Source organism: Rhinatrema bivittatum, chromosome 6 (genome assembly GCF_901001135.1).
Source record: "Rhinatrema bivittatum chromosome 6, aRhiBiv1.1, whole genome shotgun sequence".
Classification (NCBI taxonomy): domain Eukaryota; kingdom Metazoa; phylum Chordata; class Amphibia; order Gymnophiona; family Rhinatrematidae; genus Rhinatrema; species Rhinatrema bivittatum.
In genome coordinates, this window is record NC_042620.1 from 19,969,650 (window position 1) to 19,996,497 (window position 26,848).

The window sequence follows — 26,848 nt, forward strand, 5'->3', positions numbered from 1 at the left end:
CCATGTACAAGTCCACCTTGAGGCCTGGCCACAGGTCTCAGTGTCTCCTTGTACAGCATACAGAAATGCGGGTACCACTTACCGCTCACACACCTGCAGGAACCTACATGATATCCTCCATTGGGACACCTCCTGGTCTCCCATCTGGTCAGATATCAGAGCGGCCACCCCACCTTGTACCAAAGTCCCGGTACACTCCCCCAGGCGCTACGAAGTGCAGAGGGGAGAAGGGAGGGGGGTTGGGGAGTTTTTAATTGCCACTATTCTTTCTTTTAACAGAAAATAGTTACTCTCCGCACATCCTGGACCTAAGAAAATCCAACTTTCTTTAGACGTCACAGGTACAATGGTATCTTTGGTTACCATCACTCCATACTGCAGTAAGTACATTATTTTAATGTTTCTATGTGCTTTATGGTGAGTCAACATTACAACCCCAAGCTCTGCTGCTGGCACCAGCTTCGGTAAGTGAACTGTCTCTTGCATCACTGTTGGTGAATGCTGTTTTCTCTGCGGAGTGTAACATCATTCACTTTCCTTGCATAGACTACTGCTAACCACTTTCAGTACATGCAAGGAGCTCTCACTTTTTTCAGGACTCACTATACATTTACTAACTGGGATTACTGTCACTGCCATAAATCCCTTCTGTAACACTTCTGGACACCACAGTCTTAAGACCCTCTTGTCCAGCATGCGCACAGACATTCTGATACATTGTTATATGTCCCTGCGCATATTTTCCATAACCTCAGCCTTTCAACTTTTCATGGTTGGGCTATGGGATTTCTTCCCACTATGCATTTTTCTCATAATTCAAACTGCTATGGGTTATATTCAGTGACATTCTATACTCAATGGACCTAAGTGGTTTCATTGCTTTCGTCCCTGATTCTTATCCCAGTTCGAACTAGGACCTAGTCTCCTTCGACTCATGCTCGCAATTCCTTAGGGTTATAAAGTTTCTCCTGAAAGCTGTCAACCCATTATGCATCTATTGCACTCCAGCATAGTTTCTCATAAACTTCCTGGACGTTGCACCCATGAGTTATGCCCTTATGCCTTCCAATACTGCTTTTGCAACAATTCTTTGTGCATACAGACAGACAGCATAGGGACAATGTGCTTTCCAACTCATAAGCACGCATTACCTCTTAGCTGCTCTGCTAGACAGCTGCGCAGCTCTACCCTTGGCCCTTGTTCACTTCATGCGTCCTTGGGCCACATATCTAAGAGATTTAATGAACGCTCTATCAGACCTTCTCCACGTAGGTTCTATCCTCTCGAATGGTCTCAATTACATGTGTACAGGGCAAATCTTTTAACGCTGAGTTTAACTAAACTTTCCTCGGCGTCTGCATCATTCCATACGATGCACAGGTTCTGCTCCCTGCACATGTTTCCTATGCGTTCCCTTAGATGCCTTTTCTTCCATCAAAGGCCTCTTCAATATATCTCTTCTGCTGCCTCTCGTAGCCAGCATTCTTCTAATGTTGAACTGGGATGGGGTTCAGTATTCTTTTCCCTACTCCCTGACTGAGATCAGTATGCTTTCCCATACTTCTCAATCCATCATATCAGTAACCTTTTATTCTCTCACCAGTCAGTCCCAAATCATAGACTTACTGATGTTCTTAGGTTCTGGTAGCGTCACAAAACCTTCTAAACATAAATCTTGCCGTTTAATATGGCAGGCTTTACCTCCTGACGCTAAAAAAAAAAAAAAAAAAAAAAAAGAGGTATTACCCCTTTTACTTTTCCACCATTTTTTCTTACTCCCTCGGATTCTGTTCTCCAGACATCCTCCACATAGATACACCTTTCTCTTAGGAGGTGTATCATTTTGGGAGTTGGGTTCCCGTTTTCGGTAATCCTCTCTGAGTCGGCTTACCATGGATTATCCACTGATCAAGCCGCCTCTATTTCTCTAATCACGGAATGAACATATATATTCTCCTTATAAGTCTCATACATTCTACGTTTGAGCCTTTCCATTCCTCTCTTCCACAGTTTGGCAAGGGAACTTCTTTCCCTCTTAATGTCATTCCTGCCAGCAGGGTCCGTGAGTTATGCACTCTTTCCATACTCACCTGACTCCGTTCCTCTGCCACTGAGTAGTTCTACGCATTCAACTTTCTATCCTTTTCAGGTAGATGTTGTATCTCCTTTCCTCAGGAAATACTCTATTAATTTTTCCTAACCTCTCTCTCTCGCCCTAGGGAGAGACTGGGTTTTCCACATTCCTGGACAGTAATGCTGCGCTTACATTCTATCTACATTGCACTGCATTCCATGTGAATTCCACTTGACTCTTTCCTTCATGCAAGGGTCAAGCTGCTACTTCCAGTGGCCACACAGACCTAATCCTTCTGATTAAGTGGTCTATATTTCCTTTCCTACCAACAAGCAGACATTTCACTACAACACTGTGGGTATCCACATACTGTTGTGTCCGTCTTAGCCTTAACAGCTTCCCTTTGGTTACTGCTGCTTGTACTTTTTTATCAGGTTGCAGCCTGGAGTCCTCTCCATACCTTCGCAGCCTATTATTGCTTACATTTGACTAGCCGGCATGCTCCATGTTTGGCCAGTCCGCCTACTCTTACTTTTTTCAATTCACTACCCAACATCCTTCCACGAACCCATTATGGTGTTGCGGATGCCCTCCGTTCCCATTTCCACCTCAGTCGTTACGCCTTTGCGCATCTGCGGTGTATCTGGTGCAATCCCGGGCATCCTCAGCTTGGTACTCACCCATTTGTGAGGACTACCATCCTGCTTGTCCTGTGAGAAAGCAAATGTTGCTTACCTGATGTAACAGGTGTTCTCACAGGACAGCAGGCTGTTAGTCCTCACGAAACCCGCCCGCCACCCCGCGGAGTTGGGTCTGTATACTTTTATTTTAGTTTCGCTTGCGCTTTTTAGCTATAAGACGAGACTGAGGGAGACACCTGTGGCTCACAGGGATAATTGCAGGCTGGGCATGCTCAGTGCACCCAGTGTGCTAGTGTCAGTCAAAGCTTGTTGAAACTTTGACAGAAAAGTTTTCCGTACAGGGCTCCATCCTCGATGTCACCCATTTGTGAAGACTAACAGCCTGCTGTCCTGTGAGAACACCTGTTACATCAGGTAAGCAACATTTGCTTTTCCACATTTCCTCTTGCCGTTGAAGCATAGAGCAATGTTGGAGTCGCATTAACCGTGTGAACGTTTATTGAATAAGGGTATTAATCACTAAGTAGTAGCCGTCATTCCCGCAAGCCACCCCCATACCTCTTCTCTTCATTCTCATCCTCCAGGCTTTATGGATCCACAGTGTTTATCCCACGCCCCTTTGAAATCCTTCACAGTTTTGGTCTTCACCACTTCCTCCGGAAGGGCGTTCCAGGCATCCACCACCCTCTCCGTGAAGAAATACTTCTTGACATTGGTTCTGAGTCTACCTCCCTGGAGTTTTAAATCGTGACCCCTGGTTCTGCTGATTTTTTTCCAACGGAAAAGGTTTGTCGTTCACTTTGGATCATTAAAACCTTTCAAGTATCTGAATGTCTGTATCATATCACCCCTGCTCCTCCTTTCCTCTAGGGTATACATAGTTAGATTCTTCAATCTCTCCTCATAAGTCATTCGATGAAGACCATCCACCTTTTTGGTCGCCCTTTTCTGGACCGCCTCCATCCTGTCTCTGTCCCTTCGGAGATACGGTCTCCAGAACTGAGCACAGTACTCCAGGTGAGGCCTCACCAAGGACCTGTACAAGAGGATAATTACTTCCCTTTTCTTACTCGATATTCCTCTCTCTATGCAGCCCAGCATTCTTCTGGCTTTAGCTATCACTTTGTCACACTGTTTCGCCGACTTCAGATCGTTAGATACTATCACCCCAAGGTCTCTCTCCTGCTCCGTGCACATCAGCCCTTGTTCTGATTTGGAAGGTGGACCCTTGGGAGGATCAACTTGGTGGGAGTGTGGCACTTTATGTCCGGGAAGGTATAGAGTCTAACAGGATAAAGTTCATACAAGAGACTAAATGCTCAGTAGATTCTATATGGGTAGAAATCCCATGTGTGTTGCGTAAGAGTATAGTGATAGGAGTCGGATCAATGCAAGATGCTTAGTTATGAGGACTGAAGCCTGAGGGGACTTCTGGGGTGAGCGAGATTGAAAGGGAGGGAGGGTGCTTCCTGGCCCTGATTTTGACTTTTGGGGGTGGTTTACTACTCTTAATTTTGTAAATCAGGCCTACCACATCTTCCAGGTTCACCGTGATTTGGTTCAGTTGATCTGAATCATCACCCATTAAAACCTTTTCCGGAATGGGCATCTCTTCAATAAAGACTGAAGCAAAGAAATCGTTTAATCTTTCCAGGATGGCCTTAACTTCTCTAAGTGCCCCTGTAACCCTTGATCATCCAACAGTCCAACTGACTCCCTTGCAGGCTTTTTGCTTCGGACATATTTTTTAAAGTTTTTATTGTGAGTTTTTGCCTCTATGGTCAACTTCTTTTCAAATTTTCTCTTAGCCTGTCTTATCAATGTCTTTCATTTAACTTGCCAATGCTTATGCTTTATCCTATTTTCTTCTGATGTATCCTTCTTCCAGTTTTTGAAGGAAGATCTTTTGGCTAAAATAGCCTCTTTCACCTCACCTTTTAACCATGCTGGTAATTGTTTTGCCTTCCTTCCATCTTTCTTATTCTCACAGGACAAGCAGGATGGTAGTCCTCACATATGGGTGACATCACAGGATGGAGCCCTGTACGGAAAACATTTCTGTCAAAGTTTCTACAAAGCTTTGACTGACATTGGCACATTGAGTGCACTGAGCATGCTCAGCCTGCAATTATCCCTGTGAGCCACAGGTGTCTCCCTCAGTCTTCTTTTTTCCGCTCTGCAGTAAGCATAGCAGTTAGGAGCTCTATGAGAAATTCTAATACTTTTTCTTCACGGAAACACTTAAACTTTTACTTCACAAACACTTTTCCATGCACTGGTCTCCCTTCGCATACGTTTATTTGACGCTCTGTGAGTACTATGCCCTGTTTTTTCTGTCGGTTCCTGTCACCTCCCTGGCCTGCCAACCGACTGCGGCCTTCCCTCTCCCTATGTTTTCAGTTAGCCACACAAAGCCTGCGAGTGTCCCTCTGTGACTTTGCCTGGTTATTAGCGCTAGTGGGACAGGGACTTCCACGGTTTCCGTTGCTGCCAGGGCCCCTGTCTATTTCAGGTCCTTCGATTTTCTCGGTACCCTCACGCAGTCGATGCCCCCATCGCTACCATCCGAACCCCCTTCAGACCGTCCTGGATTCTTAGATGCCATCGGTACGCTTCTCCCCACGGTACACTGATGCCATCGGTCCCTGCATCGTTTCTATCAGTGCCATCCATGTTTTTCATCCATGGCACTGATTTTTCCTTGGGTTTCATTGGTGCCATCATCACCCAGATGGATGCCATCAACTCACACTTTGTGTCATTGGTGCCATCCATGCCCGGGTCGATGCCATTGTCACCCAGGGCACTTCCATCGATGCCATTGTTTATTTTATCAATGTCATCGATGCCCAGGACATTTCCATCGATGCCAGGTCGGTTCCATCGATGGCATTGATGCCAGGGTTGATTCCACCAATGACAATGTCAATTCCATCAATGGCATCCATGCCAACGTCGAGTCCATCTGTGCCATGTCGGTGCCATCCATGCCCATGTTGGTGGCATTGATACCAACGATGCCATTGGTGCCCGAGTCGATCCAATCGATACCGTCGACGTCCGTGGCCATGCCACCGATGCCATTGGCGCCCGCCTCCATAGATCGATGCCATTGATGCCCACGTTGCTTCCATCGGTGTCTTCGACGTTCCTATCGATGCGGTCATCGACTCCGTCGATGCCAGTATCGTTTTTCCGATACCAACGATGTTTTTTTGATTATTCGATGCCACATCGTTTTCATAGATATCTAAGCCGATGCCGTCAGTGCTTCCATCACTGTCATCGTTGCTGCCCGGATCATCGATGTTTTTTCATATATATTTTTGACGATACCCTCGAGGCCGCTTCGGCCGTCATCGACACCATCAATACCGACATAGCCATGTAATGCCCTCATAAGAACATAAGAAAATGCCATACTGGGTCAGACCAAGGGTCCATCAAGCCCAGCATCCTGTTTCCAACAGTGGCCAATCCAGGCCATAAGAACCTGGCAAGTACCCAAAAACTAAGTCTATTCCATGTAACCATTGCTAATGGCAGTGGCTATTCTCTAAGTGAACTTAATAGCAGGTAATGGACTTCTCCTCCAAGAACGTATCCAACTGCACGAACCACATTCTCTGGCAACAAATTCCAGAGTTTAATTGTGCGTTGAGTAAAAAAGAACTTTCTCCGATTAGTTTTAAATGTGCCCCATGCTAACTTCATGGAGTGCCCCCTAGTCTTTCTACTATCCGAAAGAGTAAATAACAGATTCACATCTACCCGTTCTAGACCTCTCATGATTTTAAACACCTCTATCATATCCCCCCTCAGTCGTCTCTTCTCCAAGCTGAAAAGTCCTAACCTCTTTAGTCTTTCCTCATAGGGGACTTGTTCCATTCCCCTTATCATTTTGGTAGCCCTTCTCTGTACCTTCTCCATCGCAATTATATCTTTTTTGAGATGCGGCGACCAGAATTGTACACAGTATTCAAGGTGCGGTCTCACCATGGAGCGATACAGAGGCATTATGACATTTTCCGTTTTATTCATCATTCCTTTTCTAATAATTCCCAACATTCTGTTGCTTTTTTGACTGCCGCAGCACACTGCACCGACGATTTCAATGTGTTATCCACTATGACACCTAGATCTCTTTCTTGGGTTGTAGCACCTAATATGGAACCCAACATTGTGTAATTATAGCATGGGTTATTTTTCCCTATATGCATCACCTTGCACTTATCCACATTAAATTTCATCTGCCATTTGGATGCCCAATTTTCCAGTCTCACAAGGTCTTCCTGCAATTTATCACAATCTGCTTGTGATTTAACTACTCTGAACAATTTTGTGTCATCTGCAAATTTGATTATCTTACTCGTCGTATTTCTTTCCAGATCATTTATAAATATATTGAACAGTAAGGGTCCCAATACAGATCCCTGAGGCACTCCACTGTCCACTCCCTTCCACTGAGAAAATTGCCCATTTAATCCTACTCTCTGTTTCCTGTCTTTTAGCCAGTTTGCAATCCACGAAAGGACATCGCCACCTATCCCATGACTTTTTACTTTTCCTAGAAGCCTCTCATGAGGAACTTTGTCAAGCGCCTTCTGAAAATCCAAGTATACTATATCTACCGGTTCACCTTTATCCACATGTTTATTAACTCCTTCAAAAAAGTGAAGCAGATTTGTGAGGCAAGACTTGCCCTGGGTAAAGCCATGCTGACTTTGTTCCATTAAACCATGTCTTTCTATATGTTCTGTGATTTTGATGTTTAGAACACTTTCCACTATTTTTCCTGGCACTGAAATCAGGCTAACCGGTCTGTAGTTTCCCGGATCGCCCCTGGAGCCCTTTTTAAATATTGGGGTTACATTTGCTATCCTCCAGTCTTCAGGTACAATGGATGATTTTAATGATAAGTTACAAATTTTTACTAATAGGTCTGAAATTTCATTTTTTCAGTTCCTTCAGTACTCTGGGGTGTATACCATCCGGTCCAGGTGATTTACTACTCTTCAGTTTGTCAATCAGGCCTACACATCTTCTAGGTTCACCGTGATTTGATTCAGTCCATCTGAATCATTACCCATGAAAACCTTCTCCATTACGGGTACCTCCCCAACATCCTCTTCAGTAAACACTGAAGCAAAGAAATTATTTAATCTTTCCGCGATGGCCTTATCTTCTCTAAGTGCCCCTTTAACCCCTCGATCATCTAACGGTCCAACTGACTCCCTCACAGGCTTTCTGCTTCGGATATATTTTAAAAAGTTTTTACTGTGAGTTTTTGCCTCTACAGCCAACTTCTTTTCAAATTCTCTCTTAGCCTGTCTTATCAATGTCTTACATTTAACTTGCCAATGTTTATGCTTTATCCTATTTTCTTCTGTTGGATCCTTCTTCCAATTTTTGAATGAAGATCTTTTGGCTAAAATAGCTTCTTTCACCTCCCCTTTTAACCATGCCGGTAATCGTTTTGCCTTCTTTCCACCTTTCTTAATGTGTGGAATACATCTGGACTGTGCTTCTAGAATGGTATTTTTTAACAATGACCACGCCTAAACACAGTGCTCCATGCTTGGGTTCTTATGTGCGTTCACCCTGTACTCAGGGTGAACGCGCGCTCCCTGTTATATTTGAACCTACTCTGCAGCCAGGTAAGTTTGTACCCATATACTTTTGTTACATTATAAGTTGTTCGGCATTAAGCCCATTATCTTTGTCCTGATTTGTTTACATGTTTTTACAGCTTACTTTTTCAAAAGTCTGTGTTCCCTCCCGATGCAGCCCGAGGCGAAACACGGGACTGTGTCGGGGGACGCCTGTAAGATGCTTTATAAGTCAGTGGAGTTGCCGCATTTCTAAAGAAATAAACAATCTGTGTACTTTAAGAACTGGATTTAAAGTCATTTGGGATTGAATTCCTATATCTGCACTTCTCGCCTGGATGTTCTTATTAAAGCCCCATATTAGCCTATGACACTACATAGTGCCAGGAGCAATGCAGGCATGCTGACAGTCCGTCATCAGTCACCATCCAAGACAGCGAGGGCATCCATCTCGGCGCTGGGGAAAGACCGGGCCGAGCACCATGGCATGCATAGTCACCAACACGGTCACTGTCCGCCACCGACGCCGTCCGCACATCGGTGCTATCCTTCTCGATGCTGGAGAATGCTCAGGCCAAGCAACATCACCACTGCCATCAACACTGTTCCACACAGTATTGGCAGTCCTTGGTGCTCCAGAAACACCGGAACGAGTTCCGAAGAATTCTGTACTGGCGTCACAAAACATTGAGCCGCTGCAACGAGGGCTGGGTTCACGAGCTGTTAATTGGCTCCCCTGTTCCCGAGGCGTGCCCCACCGACATCGGTGTGGGATTGTGGCCCTCCACTAATTACAGTGGTAGCGCCAGCCACGCTCAGCCAGTCTCCTCTATACCTGCGCCACCATACCAGGCATCAGAGTTGAGACGGGCGTCTACTCCCTCGATGACTCCTGAAATCCACAGAGCCAGCAATCTTCACCGGCTCGTCCTTCGGCGATCCACGTCGGATGGTAAGTACCTGCTTCTGCGGCATTGCCATCGAGATGTGTTCTCTAATTCGGGCCACATGGTTCGAAAAGTTTTAGGTCATGTACCTTCCAAGAACTGTATTAGTATCACATATCGCTATGCCAGCTAAGTCAGCCACAATACCAAGAGAACCTCTCTATCATTTCTTTGGGATTGCATCAGGACATCCTCCCATTTTCAGCAACTGGGCTCTGTACTGATTAATACTCTGGCTTCTGGTTCCTAATTCAGAACCAAAGTTCCAGATGCATTCGCTGATCTGATAAACACAAGATCCAGCAACTACTACCTCAAGTGCAAGTTCACCTCGAAGCCTGACAACAGGTCTTGATGTCTCCTTGTACAGCACACAGAAATGTGGGTAAGACTTTACCGCTCATTCTCCCGTAGAAGCTTACATGATATCCAGATTACATCAGCCCCTCCAGTTGGACACCTCCTGGTCTCCCAACTGGCTGGATATCAGAGTGGCCACCCCACTTTGTTCCCTTTGTACCAAGGTTCCCGGTACACTCCCCCAGATGCTACAAAGCGCGGGGGTGGGGGGGGTTGGGGAGAATTACACTATTCTTTCTTTCAACAGAAAGTAGTTACTTTCCGCCCATCCTGGACCTCAGAAATACCAACTTTCTTCAGAAGGCACAGGTAAAATGGTATCTCTCGTCACCATGCTTCCATATCGCAGTAAGTACATTACCTCTAATCTTTCTATGTGCTTCATGGTGAGTCAACAATATTACGATCCCAAACTCTGTCGGTTGCACCAGCTTCGGCAACTAGGGTATTTCATTGAATCGCTATCGCTGACTGCTGATTCTCTACGGAGTACAACATCATTCACGCCTTCCTTGCATGCACTGCTGCATAACCACAGTCAATCCACGCAAGGAGCTCTAACTTCTTCATGACTCACTATACATTTACTACCTGGAATTACTGTCACTGCCATAAATCCCTTATACAACACTTCTGGACACCACAGTCATAATGACCTTCCTCTCCAGCATACGCGCAGACATTCTAATAAATTCTTACATGTCCCTGCGCGCATTTTCCATAACCTCAGCCCCTCAATTCTTCATTGGCGGGCCATGGGATTTTTTCACTATGCACTTTCCTCATAGATCCAAAACTGCTATGGGTTAGATTCAGTGAATTTCCATTATCTAAGCTGTTCAACTGCTTTCGTCCCTCATCCATATTGCAGATCTAGAACCAAAACCTAGTCTGATCCTGCTCATGCTTGCATTTACTCAGGGTTGTAAAGTTTGACCTAAAATCTTCTCAACCCAATATGCGTCTATTCCACTCCAGGCACAGTTTCACATGAACTTTCTGGAGCTTGTAGCCATGAGTTATACCCTTATGCCTTTCAATACTGCCTCTGCAACAAATCTTTGGGCATACAGACAGACAGCATAGGGACAATGTGCTTTCCAACACACAAGCACGCACAACATCTTCGCTGCTCTGCAAGGAAGCTGCGCAGCTCTATCCTTGGCCCTTGCTCACTTCATGCATCCTCGGGCCACTTATCTAAGAGTGCACTAGCAGAACTTCTCCATGTAGGTTTCCATCCTCTCGAATGTCTCGGACTACATGTGTAGCGAGAAAAATCTTCTAACGCTGAGGTCAACCGAACTTGCCCACTGCGTCCGAATCGAACCATACGGTGCACAGATTCTACTCCCTACACGTTTCCAATGCGTTCCCATAGACTCCTTTCTTCCATCAAAGGCCTCTTAAATGTGTCTCTTCTGCTGCCTCTCATAGCCAGCACTCTTCTAATGTTGAACCGGGACGGGGTTCACTGTTCCTCAGACCCAGGTCCTGGCCGAGACCAGTATGTTTCCCATACTTCTCAATTTATTGCACCAGTAATCAATTTGCCTTCTCACAAGTCAGTCTCAAATCGTAGACTCACTGATGTTCTCAGGTACTGGTAGCGTCACAAAACCTTCCATACATAAATCCTACCATTCAAAATGGCATGATTTACCACATGATGCATACAAAAGGGTATTACCCTTTTTCTTTTTCTACACCACTCTTTTCTCTTGCTCCCTCGGATTCTGCTCCTCAGACATCCTCCACATAGGCACACCTCTATTCCACTTGGTGTATTGTTTGGGAGTGGGGATACCCGATTTAAGGTAAACCCCTTCTGAGTCAGCTTACCATGGATTATCCACTGATCAAGCCACCTCTGTTTTCACTAGTCATGGAATGGAACCTATATCTTATCCTTATAAGTCTCATACGTTCTCCGTTCGAGCCTTTCCATTCCTCTCATTTCACAGTTTGGCATGGGAAATTCTTTCCCTCATAAATGTTATTTCTGCCAACAGGGTCAGTGAGTTACACACCTTGTTACATACTCATTCGACCCTGCGTTCCTCCGTGACCGAGTGGTTTTACGTATTCAACTTCATATCCTTCTTAAGGTAGACGCTGCATCTCACCTTACTCAGAATATACTCTGCCCATTTTTCCCAGCACCTCTCTCTCACCAAAGCAAGAGGGTTTTTCCACTTCTTGGACAATAATAGTGCACTTACATTCTATCTAGATCGCACTACATTCCATAGGAATTCCACCTAACTCTTTCCTTCTGTGGCAAGAGTCAAGCTGCGAGTTCCACTGGGCAAACAGACCTATTCCTCCTAATTGACTGTCTGTATCTTTTTTCCTACCAACAAGCAGGCATTTCACTACAAAACTGTGTGTAACCACACTCTGTCGCGCCCGTCCCAGCCTCAATAGCTTCCCCTCGGCCGCTGCTGCTTGTACATATTTATCAGGCTGCAACCTGGAGCTCTCTCCACAGCTTCGCAGCCCATTATTGCTTAGATACGACTAACCGGCATGCTCCATGTTTAGCCAGTCCGTCTACTCTTATTCTTTTTGGTTTAAGAACCCAACATCCTTCCACCAACCCGTTAAGGGTTGGTGGAAGGATGCCCTCCATTCCAAATTCCACCCCCGTCATTGCGCCTTTCGCGCGTCTTGGGTGCATTTGGTGCACTCTTGGGCATCCTCAGCTTGGTACTCACCCATATGTGAGGACTACCATCCTGCTTGTGTCCTGTGAGAAAGCAAGTGTTGCTTACCTATAACAGGTGTTCTCACAGGACAGCAGGATGTTAGTCCTCACGAAACACCCCCCCGCTACCCTGCGGAGTTGGGTCTGTATATGTTTTTACTTTTATTTTAGTTTCGCTTGTGCTTTTAGCTATAAGACGAGACTGAGTGAGACACCTGTGGCTCACAGGGATAATTGCAGGCTGAGCATGCTCAGTGCACTCAGTGTGCCAGAGTCAGTCAAAGCTTTGTAGAAACTTTGACAGAAAAGTTTTCCGTACAGGGCTCCATCCTGTGATGTCACCTATATGTGAGGACTAACATCCTGCTGTCCTGTGAGAACACCTGTTGCAGGTAAGCAATATTTGCTATACATGGAATACATCTGGTCTATGCTTCTAGGATGGTATTTTTTAACAATGTCCATGCCTGTTGCATACTTTTTACCATTGTAGCTATACTTTTCAGTTTTTTTCTCACTATTTTTCTCATTTTGTCCAAGTTTCCCTTTTGAAAGTTTAGTGCTAGAGCCGTGGATTTACTTACTGTCCCCCTTCCAGATATTAATTCAAATTTGATCATATTATGATCACTATTGCCAAGCGGTCCTACCATGTTACCTCTCTCACCAAATCTTTGTTCCACTGAGAATTAGATCTAAAATTGCTCCCACTCTCGTTGGCTCCTGAGCCAATTGCTCCATAAAACTTTTATTCCATCTAGGAACTTTATCTCTCTACCATGCCCTAATGTTTCACTTACCCGGTCAATATTGGGGTAATTGAAATCTAAACACCACATAGGCTGGTACTGCACTTTGAACAGGAAATCGTGAAGAACAACAAGTGCAGATCAAATTCTTGGATCCAAATATTTATTAAGTGTTAACAGATTCAACGGCAAGTCCACTGTCAAAATTATTGTATTATTCCAATCACGGGTAGGGGTCCCCCAACACGGACCCGTGTTTCGCCCACTGGCTGCGTCGGGAGGGACAGCACCATATAATCAATATTCTTTAAAGAGTTCAACATCAGGGTTACAGGTAGTGCCAGCCAGTGGGCGAAACACGGGGTCCGTGTTGGGGGACCCCTACCCGTGATTGGAATAATACAATAATTTTGACAGTGGAGTTGCCGTTGAATCTGTTTACACTTAATAAATTTATTTATTTATTTAAAAACTTTTATATACCGGTATTAGTATGCATACATCATACCGGTTTACAATGTAACTTTAAAGGTAGAAATTACAATGAACAGGGAGGGCGAACAAGGAGGAGTATACAAAGAGCAGGAGGTGGAGGAATTAAAGCAATAAATAAAAACTGCAACGGACTATTTACAGGAATATACAAGGCGTAGGCAAGATACTTGCAGAAGTCGGTGTACTTAATCAGGGTAGGCTTGTCGGAAGAGCCATGTTTTAAGTTTTTTTCTGAACTTGGCGTAACATGGCTCTAGCCTGAGAGTGGTAGGGAGGGTGTTCCATTGTTTAGGGCCTGCAATGGATAGTGCACGGTCCCTAGTAGAGGAGAGGTGGGCTTTTTTCAAAGGGGGAATGGAGAGGGTGCCTTTGTTGACAGTGCGAGTGGGTCGTTCAGTGCGTATAGGACGAAAGGGTTCATCCAACCAATTGGAATTGTGCGAGTGGATGGACTTGTGCACTATGGTTAGAATTTTGAAGAGAATTCGGGATGCGATGGGGAGCCAGTGGAGTTCTTTGAGTATTGGGGTAATGTGATCAGCTTTCCTTGAGTTGGTGATGACCCTGGCGATGGCATTCTGGAGCATTTGTAAGGGCTTGGTGGTGGAGGAGGGTAGGCCAAGGAAGAGGGCATTACAGTAGTCCAGCTTTGAGGAAAGGGTGGCTTGGACGACGGTGCGGAAGTCATGATAGTGGAGGAGGGGTCTGAGTTTCTTCAGGATGTGAAGCTTGAAGAAACCTTCTTTGAGGATGGAGTTGATCTGTTTTTTGAGATTGAGTTGTTGATCTATGATAACCCCAAGGTCTCTTACTGTGGGTTGGGGTGTAATGACGTTGAAAGCTGGATCGTTGGAGATCGGTGGTTTGGGAGGGAGGTGAGGAGAGATAAGGAGCAGCTCTGTTTTGGAGGAGTTTAGAGCGAGGTGGATGTTGGTGAGGAAGTCATTGATGTTGGCAAGACATGTGTTCCAGAAGGCAAGGGCATCTGAGAGAGAGTTGTGAATGGGAATGACGATTTGAACGTCATCTGCATAGAGGTAGAATTTGAGGCCGAGGTCTGTGAGGAGCTGACATTGAATCCAAGAATTTGATCTGCACTTGTTGTTCTTCATGGTAATTGAACTCTCCCATTATTACTGCACTACCAGTTTGGTTAGCTTCCCTAATTTCTCTTAGCATTTCACTATCCGTCTCACCATTTGGCCAGGTGGATGGTAGTATATTCCTATCACTATTCTCTTCCCCAGCACACAAGGGATTTCTACCCATAAAAATTTGATTGTACATTTAGTCTCATGCAGGATCTTTATCCTGTTGGATTCTATGCCATCCCGGACATAAAGCGCCATCCCAGCACCAAGATGCTCCTGTTTGTCATTGCGATATAATTTGTACCCCAGTATAGCACTATCCCATTGATTAACCTCTTTCCACCATGTCTCTAGATGCCAATTAAGTCTGTCATCATTCACTGCTACACACTCTAATTCTCCCATCTTACTTCTTAGACTTCTGGCATTAGCATACAAACATTTCAAAATGAGTTTTTTGTTTTTGTTTGCATTTACAATTTTAGCTCAGATGAGATTTTAATTATATGCACTTGGACTACTTTTCTTATTATAGGAACTTCTCTGTTATGATGCCCTAACTCGAATGCTTCATTCGAGTTAGGGCATCAAGGATACATTCCTCTGAATCAAGCGCTGCTGAGCGACTGTTGGTTTTCTCCTTTGTTATAGTTTAAAAGCTACTCTATCTCCTTTTTAAATGTTAGCGCCAACAGCCTGTTCTACCCTGGTTAAGGTGGAGCCCATCCCTTTGGAAAAGACTCCCTCTTCTCCAAAAGGTTCCCCAGTTCCTTACAAAACTGAATCCCTCTTCCCTGCACCGTCGTCTCATCCCTTCATTGAGACTGGAGTTCTGCCTGCCTCTGGAGACCTGCGCGTAGAACAGGGAGCATTTCAGAGAATGCTACCCTGGAGGTTCTGGATTTAATCTTTCTACCTAAGAGCCTAAATTTGGCTTCTAGAACCCCCTTCTCACATTTTCCTATGTCGTTGGTGCCCACGTACCACGACAGCCGGCTCCTCCCCAGCACTGTCTAAAATCCTATCTAGGTGATACTTGAGGTCCACCACCTTTGCACCAGGTAGGCATGACAACCAATCTAACCCTTCCTTCCTTGGCAGAAGCCCTGGGAGAGACATCCTTGGTGCAAGAGGACAATGCACCACCTGGAGAGCAGGTCCTTGCTACAGGATCATTTCCTGCTGCACCAGGTTGATTCTCTCTGATCATGAGACCTTCCTCCTCCAAGGCAGCACCAGGGATGCCAGGCTGGAGTTGGGACTTGGCTACTGTGTCCCTGAAGGTCTCATCTATATACCTCTCTGTCTGCCTCAGCTCCTCCAGGTCTGCCACTCTAGCCTCCAGAGATCAGACTCGTTCTCTGAGAGACAGGAGCTCTTTTCATCAGATGTACATGTACTGCTTCATACATGTGACACTCGATGCAAAAGACTGGGAGGCCCCCCTCTTGCTGCTGGATTGCTGTCATTTATTTAATTACTTATTTATTAATTAAGCTCTTATATGCCGTCGTTCAGACTGACCATCACAACGGTTTCCATATATAAAACATAAATAACAATAAATTAGATAAAGAGCAATTATTTCTAAAACATAGTAAAATAAAAGCAAAAGCAAATACAATAAGCAATTAAAATGAAATAAAATGCAATCCAATTAAAAACAAATTAAATATACATTAAAATACTTGTTATTTATACTAAAAAGTGTTCCCTCTCAGTTATTAAGAGTCATCTTAAATTTGATAGGTTCCTAGTTAAATTTTAGGTCTATGGATGTAGGATTGTGTACAATTAGGGCCCTTTAAATGTATTAGTGTATTCACTATATATCTGGTAGTGACCTACAAGGGAATGATCAAACTCTTGATAAGGTATGGGGATTTTTTGAATTTAAGTTAAAAGGCTGATTTAAAAAAAAATGTAAGTATGAAAGTGACACCTGCCTATAAATTAAAGGAGGGGGAGCTAGGGGTGGGTGGGAGAGGGGTGGGAAGGTTGGAAAATACAAACACACAAACTTCTTTTTGTTGCTTGACTTTCTGACTACCTATTTAAAATAAAACACACAAAAATCTGTTTGCTGCCTGGCTTTCTGACTACCTATTTAAAACAAAACACACGAACACACTAAATAATATATCCCAATAATTTACATCTCCACAATAATTTTAAGTTTTAAAAGTTTCTCCAAGCAGTACTCACTGATCTTTTTCCAGCCACCAGCCAGATGATGAAGCTGCTGGGGTTTTCTCACCTGTTGCCCGATTCTCCCCATGTGAGGGAGCTTCATCTTTTGGATGTGTGTCGGGTTCTCCTCAGATATCTCAAGGTGACCAAAGGATTTCGCTGCTCTGGCCATCTTTTTGTGTTATTCAGTGGCCACCTAGGTTATAGGGGCTTGGGTACATCCCACTTGTCTGGACTGATCTGGGGTATGAACAGAAAAGGAAAATTGGTTTTTACCTGCTAATTTTCGTTCCTGGAGTACCACAGATCAGTCCAGAATCCAGGCCCATTATAATGCTTTTTGAAAGACCTCTCCTGATTCTGGATGCTCCTTGTGATACAAACTTAAGTTGTGTACTGCAGAATAATATTGTATATAGTTTTCACTTGTTTGAGACTGAATTATTTTTCTTGCCCCTAGTTCTGGGGTCAGTTTGGTTGGGAGTTTGCAACTGGTGCCCCAGCTTTTTTAGAAATAGAGGTCCTGGAGATTGGGGTTAGTCTTCTTGGCTTGGATACAGGTCAATACTGAGGGAGTGCAGGTGGCACTCTCGGATATGTAGCAGTGCCTCAATGTTTTGTTCTCTGTCTCCATCTGCTGGTAGGGATGCATAAACCCAATTGTCTGGACAGATTTGTGGTATTCCAGGAACAAAAAATAGCAGGGAAGAACCAATTTTCCTTTAATTAGTATTACCAAAGCAAAGAGAAAAATATGTTTCAGTAGAAATAAATAACAGGTACAACCTCCATTTCACCCTTGGAAAGAACAAAAGGGCACAAGAGCTAGCTTACTGCATCCCATGGGGTTCTTCAGTGGAAAGAAGCAAAAGATTCAGGGGCCCACAGGGTTATGACTCATTGACCATAATGGGAAAAAATCAACTGTCCTCACCAGCAATTGTTCATAAAAGAAACACTTCCTGAATTATTAGGGAGGTTAAAGTAATGTTACAAAGTGGATGGTTTCTTCCATTGACATCCATATAGAAACAACAAAATTCTTAAAACAGTCGAAAAAATTCACAGGCACTGGTCAACAACACTAAGGGGCTTCTTTTCTCCCACAACCCTAGCAGAGTACTCTTTAGAGGTTCTCTCCACTGGAGCTTTCCTTGTTTTGGTACCTTGGGTAAATGTTGATTCCCTCTACCTGCAAGAATTTAACTTGCCTTGTCCTTTGTGAAAATCCTCCTCGAGTTTCCATTGCCAGTTCTTGAGGGAGAGTTCTTTTCTCCAGACAGTAAAATCACTTCAAGACAGATAAAATAATCTCCACTGCAAACAAGGAGTTTAGGGATAACTTCCCTCTTACAAGGATCACCTCTGGGTCCTCTCCCTTTCAAGATCCTCCTGGATTCCAAGCTTATAAGCTCTCCTAGAAGGCTTTGACCTTAAATCTCAGCCACCTTTCCTGGAGGAGAGCCAGAACAGGAAGAACAGAACCTTCTGGACTCCTTTACTATGTAGAACCCCTCCCTAACTCTAAGACCATTTCCAGTGGGAATTGTCTGAAAATTACTACATGCATTTTTTCTGACCTCACCTGACACTCAGATAATTAATAAAGGACAGGGGGCAAATTCTGGTCCCCACATGCCACAAATAGGCCTGGTTTTCAGGATAGATAAATAATGCAATCTAATCTGGTTCTTAGCTATATCTCATGAATGTTCCTGAAAACCAGATCCACTTGTTGCTCTTGGAACCTAAAGTTTGCCATTGCTGATGTATGTAGATGGTGTGAAACTTGGATGCTTTAGAGACTAGGCAGTCCATTTTGTTTAATGTGACTGACAGCTGTGTTGTTTTTTTTCCTAAGACGGCTTTCACATTATCCTGGGCAGCATACCTTCTGGCAAAACATCCAGAAGTACAGCAAACTGTGTATGAAGAGATTGTTAGGAACTTTGGAAAAGATCAGGTCCCTACTACAGAAGATGTCCCAAAAATGCCCATGATTAGAGCCATTCTGAAGGAAACCTTGAGGTGAGTGTAGAGATATGAATACCTGGCAAAATTTGGAGAAAAATAGGTGTTTTCCAAGGACTTTTCTCTTTTTTCCCCCAATGGAAATTCTGTGAAATAAAACAAACTGAAATGATGAATGACATGAAAAAGGAGTAGAAGAATAGCTTACTGGTTAGAGCAGTGGGCTGTGAACCAAGGAAGCTTGGATTCAAATTCTGTTGACACGCCTTGTGACAATGGGCAAATAACTGCACCCTCCATCATTTCAGGTACCAACTTAAATTGTGAGCCCTCTGGGGACAGGGCAGTACCTAATGTACCTGAATATAATCCACTTTGAAGTGGCTGACCAGTCACAAAAGGCAGAATATAAATGAAATTAAATGCTTGAGGTCCATATTCAAAAGGTTTGTCTGGCTAACTTTTGGAATTAGCTGGACACATTTTCATGGTTGAAGCTTTTGTGTTCCACTTCCTGTTCCCGCTGGCCAGCTAAATTTTGTGTGACCAAGCATAGCCTGCACGAAATGTTGCCAGATAAAGAGGCAGCACTGGGGGCATTCCTGGCCAGCCAAAGTTATCCAGGTAACTCTAGTCAGTCAAATAGCAGGCCTAATTGTACCTGGACAACTTTGGTTAATTTTAGATTGGATATTCAGTTTGACCGCATTTAGATCCACTTGATCTGTCTCTTGTGGTATGGGCAACCTTTTTCTGGATTTCCATGCAAAAGAAAGGCTAGCATTGCACTCCTACTGTCTTTCAGTTTGTTTGACAGAAGTTGAAATGTGTTGAAAATCTGCTGTTAACTGGGTTTGTTAAGTAGCAATGTGGTAATGCTGAATTTATTTTTTTTTTTTTAAATTAATGATTTTATTAACTTTCAACATAACATTGCTAGAACAATATCATTATGAATACAAAATACAGAAAAACTCCCCAATTCCCCCCCCTCCCACCCCTGTCCCCACAGGTGTAGCGGAGTTGTGGCCAGTCTGCTTCAGGATCCAAAGTCAGTAGAAATAAAGAGTGGCTTCTCATATGCATACCAGAATATCAAAGTGTGTAATGCTTATGAAAGACACGCCACCTCTAATGCACCATGAAGAACAAAGTAGTGTGATACATTCCCACCCGAGATGCAAAACAGTCCCTCAGATATCTTCTGAAAATTGCAAACAATATCAAGTTACATTTGAGCAATATAATCAAGAAAGGGTTGCCAAGATTTAAGGAAAGAAGACATTCTCCCATATTTGGTGGCTGTTAACGAGGCCAGCCGATAGTATGCATGAAGTTTGTCTATAACATCCAGTAGTTGAGGCACCTGTTCTGTCTTCCACCGTACTGCTATCAAATTACGGGCAGCTATAAAAGTATGTGAGCAAAATCACTATTGGGACTTAATGTAAGTCATTAGGATAAACATGCAACAAGGCGATAATAGCAGAGGCAGATAGAGTAACTTGGAATAGGTTACTTAACCAAGTGAATATGATCTCCCAAAAGGTCTGTACTTTTGGACAAGTCCACCAAATATGGAGATAAGTTCCCCCTACTGCCACAGTTTCGCCAGCAGGAGTCCGATACCGCCGGATATATCCTATGGATTTTATCTGGAGTGAGATACCATCTATATATCATTTTATAGCAATTCTCACGTAATCCGGCTGAGATTGAACATCTTCTGGCAAAATGCAATATGACCTCCCATGTCTGAGAGCTCATCTGCTCCCCCAGGTCCACTGCCCACTGTCTCGCATAATTGCTGATCTCCAGCTGGTCTGGGAAAAGGGCCTGGTATATCTTAGAGATGGCACCCTTTATTCTGTCACTGTACCGAACTTGGGACTCAAACAGCGAACGTCCTGGTCGTAGCAGTTTGGTGCGTTGCAGAGTTTGGATAAAGTGCACCACTTGAGCATGCGCCAGAAAATCTTTTGTGCTAAAGGGAAAAACATCCGTCAACCCCGTCAATGAAAGGATCGACCCCTGTGACATCATATGCCCTATGGTGGTAACCCCCTTGTCCCTCCAAAAGTTCAGTTGAGAGATCTGATAACCTGTCGGCATGTGACTGTTATGAAGAAGGGAAGTTTGATAAAAGTGCTTATATATCCCCAACTACTTGCCTACTGCTCTGCTTCCAAATTTGTAAGGTAACTTGTAAGGACCATGCAATGCTTTGGTCTCCAAGTATTCCGGGGTTGCCAAAATATGGCCTGCAAATCCATTGGCCCTAAAATTGCTTGTTCAATAGATCCTGTTAAATATCAGCAAGACCAATTTATAAGTCGTTTTTCTTTAAATCTGTTCTTCTCTTCTACTCTGCTTTTGCCGAGATGTTAATTATCATTATTGTAATGTTTATGTGTTTTGAAAACGTTTTATGTATGAAGTTGTTTCACTGTAAACTGGAGTGAAGGCATTCTGCTATACATCGGTATAAAAAAAGAATCTAAATAAATAAATAAAATATTGCAGTAGATATCAAGTATAGCCCGTAACTGAGCTGCCCTATAGTACCATAGGAGGTTGGGTACTCCCAGCCCCCCCCCCCCGAGACTTTGGAAGATAGAGTACCTGATGCGCCAGGCGGGGGGGGGGGGCGTCTTCGCCAGATAAAATCAAAAACCCTTTTTTGCCAGCGTCTGAGCACCTGAGAGGGGATGTCTATTGGCAGGGAAAAAAATAAATAAATAAATTTAGGCAAGACCGTCATTTTGGTAATTGCTATTCTTCCCAACCATGAGAACATGCCCCTATTCCACCGACTCATATCTAAGGTGAGGCTATTAAGCAATGGTATATAATTTAGAATATAGAGGTCGGTTAAGTTGGCAGTTAAGAATATCCCCAAATACTTTATATGGGACTTCGCCCACTTATATGGAAACCTGTTGCGAATATTTTGTACTTGGCTTGGTTCCAAGTTCACATTGAGCAATTCCCACTTAGTAAGGTTCACCTTGAGACGAGCTACTATGCCAAAATTGTGTAATTCGCATGTAACCCCTCCCAGTGACGATACTGGATCCGTTAATGTTAAGAGAATATCGTCAGCAAATAGTGATGCTTTGTACTCCTCAGGGCCCACTTGGACTCCATGTTTATCAGCGGCCTTGCGGATTCTGGTCACTAGGGGTTCAAGATACAAGGCAAATAGCAAGGGGGATAGTGGGCACCCTTGCCTAGTTCCCCTTCCTATGGGAAAAGCAGGGCCATAACCACTATTCACTTTAACCCAGGCAAAGGGATTGTCGTAAAGCTGTCGTACCCATTGCAAAAAGAAGGGCCCAAATGCCATATGTTTTAAGGTGGAAAATAAGGGCCAATGAACTAGGTCAAAAGCCTTTTCAGCATCAAGGGATAATAAGACTGCTGGGGTCTGAGTTCTACGAACCCACCAGATGAGATCAATGACTTTTTGGATATTATCCGCCGCCATGCGCTGCGGGATGAACCCCACTTGGTCGGAATGGACAAGCTGGGAAAGAAAATTATTAAGTCGTTGAGCAAGGACCCTGGCCAGGATTTTTAGATCCACATTGATAAGCGAGATGGGCCTATAAGAGCCACATTGTACCGGATCCCGTCCAGTCTTAGCAATAACAGTGATGCCAGCCACATTATTATGGGATCCAATACCGTTGCCCTCTCTAAGGTGATTAAAGTACTGAGCTAGGGGTTCCACTACTACCGACACACATTTTTTATAATAAACCCCAGAGAGTCCATCCAGGCCAGGGGACCTGCTGGATTTCAAGGATTTAATCACCAGCTCAATTTCACTGGGAAGGATCAGAGCATCCAAACTCTGCAGTTGTTCAGGTGTCAAATTAGGCAATTCTAGGTCATGCAGATAGGCATTTATGTCTGTTTGCTGAATGGATCCCTCAGATATATACAAAATCTGAAAAAACTCCGTAAAGGTACGACGTTTGCCCGTTGAGGCTGTAAGGATGTCGCCTGACGAATTTTTAATTTTTGGGATGGTATTTTGGGAGATCCTGGCCCGAAGTTGACGGGCCAAGAAACGTCCTGCCTTATTCCCCCCTTCATAATATTTCTGCTTTAGAGAATCCAAAGCATAAAGTATACGCTTATTATCAAGTTGTGCTAATTCATCTTTTAGAGCAAGTAATTTCTGATAGCAATGCTTAGATTGGGTTCTCATATGTGTCTGCGTTAATGCTGCAATTTTATCCAGTAAGGTGAGGCGGACCCCCTGTTCCTGGCGCTTACAAGCAGTAGCCTGCGATATTAGTACCCCCCTTGCTACCGCCTTGGAGCATTCCCAGAGAGTGCTAGGGGATACCATCCCATCCGAATTTAGGCGAAAATATTCCTGCAGCTGAGTGCCCAAAATCTGCACAAAGGCCTCGTCTTGTAGGAGGGATTCATTCAGCTTCCAGAATCGACTACCTTCGTCCCGATCATCCAGGTCAATTTCCAAACTAATTGGGGCGTGGTCAGACCAAGTAATGACATCTATATCTGCTCCCCTAACCTGATTTCCCAAATGTTTGTCAACCAAAAAGTAGTCAATGCATGAGTAGCTATCATGGGGTGCTGAGAAAAAAGTATAGGATCGAGACTTATACACAACATTCCAGTCAGTCATGAAATGTCGGACTAGTTTTCTGATGGGCCCAGATAAGGAAGAGTGCAATTTAGAAGTATCTATGTCCGGTTTAAGGGCAGCATTAAGATCCCCTCCTACTATTATTGGCCCTTCCGCATGTGACGATAAGGCTCCATGTAGTGCCTTCCAGAAGGGTCCTTGGTCCCGATTTGGGGCATAGATAGACACAAGGGTGTATTTTTTAATGCCAATTTGGATATTTAAGATAAAGAACCTCCCATTCGGGTCGGCAGCATGGGATAAGTATTCAAATACCAAATGCTTTGATATCAAGATCCCTGTCCCCGAATATTTAGCCTCTTTCCCCCTAGCAGCTAAAAATACATGTGGAAATTTCCTACTCGACAGTAAGTGCTCATGTTTGCGTTTCAGATGGGTTTCCTGAATGAATGCTATGTCTGCCTTTTGATGTAGCATCTCTTTTTGGAGGAGGAATCGCTTTCTATGGGTGTTGAGGCCTTTAACATTAAGAGGGATATCTTAACCATTGTCAATGATAAAAGGTAACATCGCTTTGAGATTAGGGAAAGCAACCTTCAGGTGCCCAACTGACCCTAAGCTAAAGAACTGTGAGTGAGAATGTATCATAGCTTTGGCTGTATTAACAAGTAACGACCTTAAGCTTCCTGGGTCGCTCAGGTTAGCCAAATGCTCCAGCTCTGCCGCCTCCTTCACCTTAACAAATAAGGATTCGCTCTCCATCTTCTGCGAATTCATCCCTGGGGGGTACATGGTGGACACCACCGCCAGACCAGCTGCTGTCCCGTCCCCCCCACACCCATTTATCGAGCCATGTATCTATAAATTTGGTTTATCGTTATCTATTTGCCTACCGTGCACACTAATAATACCCTAAGACAAGATGTAACAAGCAATTGTGAAACGAACAGTTTGCACATAAAACCATTGAAGTCTGAAAGGAGAGCATAATCCATTCCGCCTCTAAACTGTCTCCTAATCCCAGGTTAGAAGCATGATAAGATCTTTCACCGTCAGCGCTTATCTGTGTTGGAGCTCCTAGGGCCAGCTGATTGCCGACGTAGCTGTCCTCTGCCTGGTCCCTGTCGCCTCCATCGGAGGTCTGCATCCATCACTGCATGTGGCGCCGGCCAAGCTGTTGGGGTGAAATCAAAATTAATACCCGCTTGCGTGAAGCATTCCGCCGCCTCCGTTAGTGATTTACCCCTGTAAGAGATGCCTTGATGTTGAAAAATCAAGGCAAACGGGAAGGCCCATTTGTAGCGAGTGTCTTCACGACGTAAGACGGTTGTCGCCTCGCGCAGCAGAAACCTCTTTTGTAGCGTGGAAGGCGCTAGATCGTTATAGATGGCAATGTCATGGTTGCGCCATTTCCATTGGGGATGAGCCCGAGCCAGCTTACTGATGTCTTCCTTTTGTTTATAGTGAAGAAATTTGATGATGATATCCCTGGGCTGGTTATTTCGCTTAGGCCCTAGGGCTCGATGAGCTCTCTCCAGATCCACCTGGAAGCTATGGTCCCGCTCTCCTGAAGGGGTCCCGAAGCAGTCCCATAGGTCTTTGCAAATTGTCATTGCCATCTGCATGCTATCCGCATATTGCTCCTCTTCGGGGACTCCCCTGATGCGTATGTTAGACCTACGAGACCGGTTTTTGAGATCTTCCACTTTGTCTCCCAGAGTTTCCAGTTCCGTCGTGAACTGCTTTGCTTGTGCAGAAAGGACATCAATCTGGCCGCTTTGTCCGTCCGCTCTCCCATCCAACTCATCCACACGAGTCCCCAAGGAAGCAAGATCCTCTTTCACATTCTCAATGCAAGCTAGAATTTCCGCTTTGTGAGCTCGAAGGTCCGACCGGAATTCAACAAACCATCCTTGCAATTCATCCCATGTAGGGAAGTCTGGACCAGTGGTGCCCATTGAAGCATCCGGACCCTCTGCTCTCGCTTCTCCCAAATCATCTTCAGCAGACCTTACTCCCTGGGAAGTAGTCAGGGTCGCTTGCACCTCAGACAAGTTTTCGTCCATTAATTTCCTAAATGCAAATTGCTTTAAATCTGCCGCTTTTCAGCGGGCAGCCATCTTAATCCCAAGATGCTACTGGATTTGTCGGTTAAATGTTGGTAGGGTTGAGGCTAGTCTTGAAAAGAGTTTAATGAACCCGGAGAAGGGGGGGCAGCAAAGAAAATGAAGCTTGTGATTCAATCAATCATCCTGCCGCGATGCCCACCTGCACCCCCCTTTCGCCGTCTGCATTTAATGGCTCATGATGGTCGGGCGCTCTCTGATAAGGCTGCCTTTCCACTCCGCACCGGCCCTCGCCTGCTTGGTTATTATTCGATAGTACTTGTTAGGGGTAAAATGGGAGGCCCTGATGTTGGCACTTCTGTCCCCTGAAACAAGTCAGTTCACCTTATACTAGTGGCCGGTTCCTGAATCTGACAGTGTTATATGTATTTCCCTATAGATGATGGCTGTCGCTGAGACAACTGCAGAGGCACTGTTGACTGCCTCTAAGGGAAACAGAGGCAAAGTTGATTGTCCTCCGCAGCTCCCCTGCTCCTTCTGTCAGGCCATGTGGCTGCAACACTCTATTGCGGGTAACCCTCCTCCGTCTCCTCTCAGCCCCGCCGCCCACACAGCATTCTCGGGTGATAAGGCGCCTCCCGGAGTCAAGTAATTATGGCGATCCAATTTATATACTTATCTCCTGCTTCTCTGACCATCAGATCCACGGCGTGTCCAGAGAGGAGGGGGAGGGGCAGAGCGCGTTATTCCAGCACCAGGCCTCCTGTTTGTCCCGCAGTGCTCGCCCCCACACCAGTAAGTGCTGAGGACTGCTTTTTATTGTAAGCTGTCTTCGGTGCTGCTGTTGTTTGCTTTTATTTGCTCTGTTTTTTGCCCGGTCAGGCCGTCTCCCACTTATCTCGCGCTCCTCAAGATGGCGGTCCGCACAATGTGTTGAATCGGGCTCTGCGGCGATTCACCAGTTTTGATGTTAGTTTCGGGGGAAAAGTAAAGATGTTATGACTTAACAAGGCAGAGCCTCATGCGCGAGCAGCCATCTTCGTTCGCTGAATTTATTTTAAGCTTTTCAGTAATAGCATAGAGCCATTGGGGTAGATTTTCAAAAACCGCGAATAGGCGTACTTTTGTTGGCGTTCCAGGCGCAAACAAAAGTACGCTGGATTTCAGTAGATACGCGCGTAGCCGCTGAAATCCGGGATCGGCGCGCGCAAGGCTATCGATTTCGTATAGCCGGCGCGCGCCGAGCCGCACAGCCTACCCCCATTCCCTCCGAGGCAGCTCCGAAATCGGAGCGGCCTCGGAGGGAACTTTCTTTTGCCCTCCC

General features: G+C 44.7%; 1 protein-coding gene across 2 annotated transcripts in view; it reads left to right on the forward strand.

The window, feature by feature from the left end:
- Positions 1-26,848, forward strand: part of LOC115093434 (cytochrome P450 27C1) — a 156,852-nt gene that overhangs the window by 98,960 nt on the left and 31,044 nt on the right. For both annotated transcript variants that reach the window (XM_029605134.1, XM_029605135.1), the window contains exon 6: positions 18,725-18,891. In XM_029605134.1, coding sequence (XP_029460994.1) covers positions 18,725-18,891 — 167 coding nt within the window. The remainder of the gene's footprint in view (positions 1-18,724; positions 18,892-26,848) is intronic.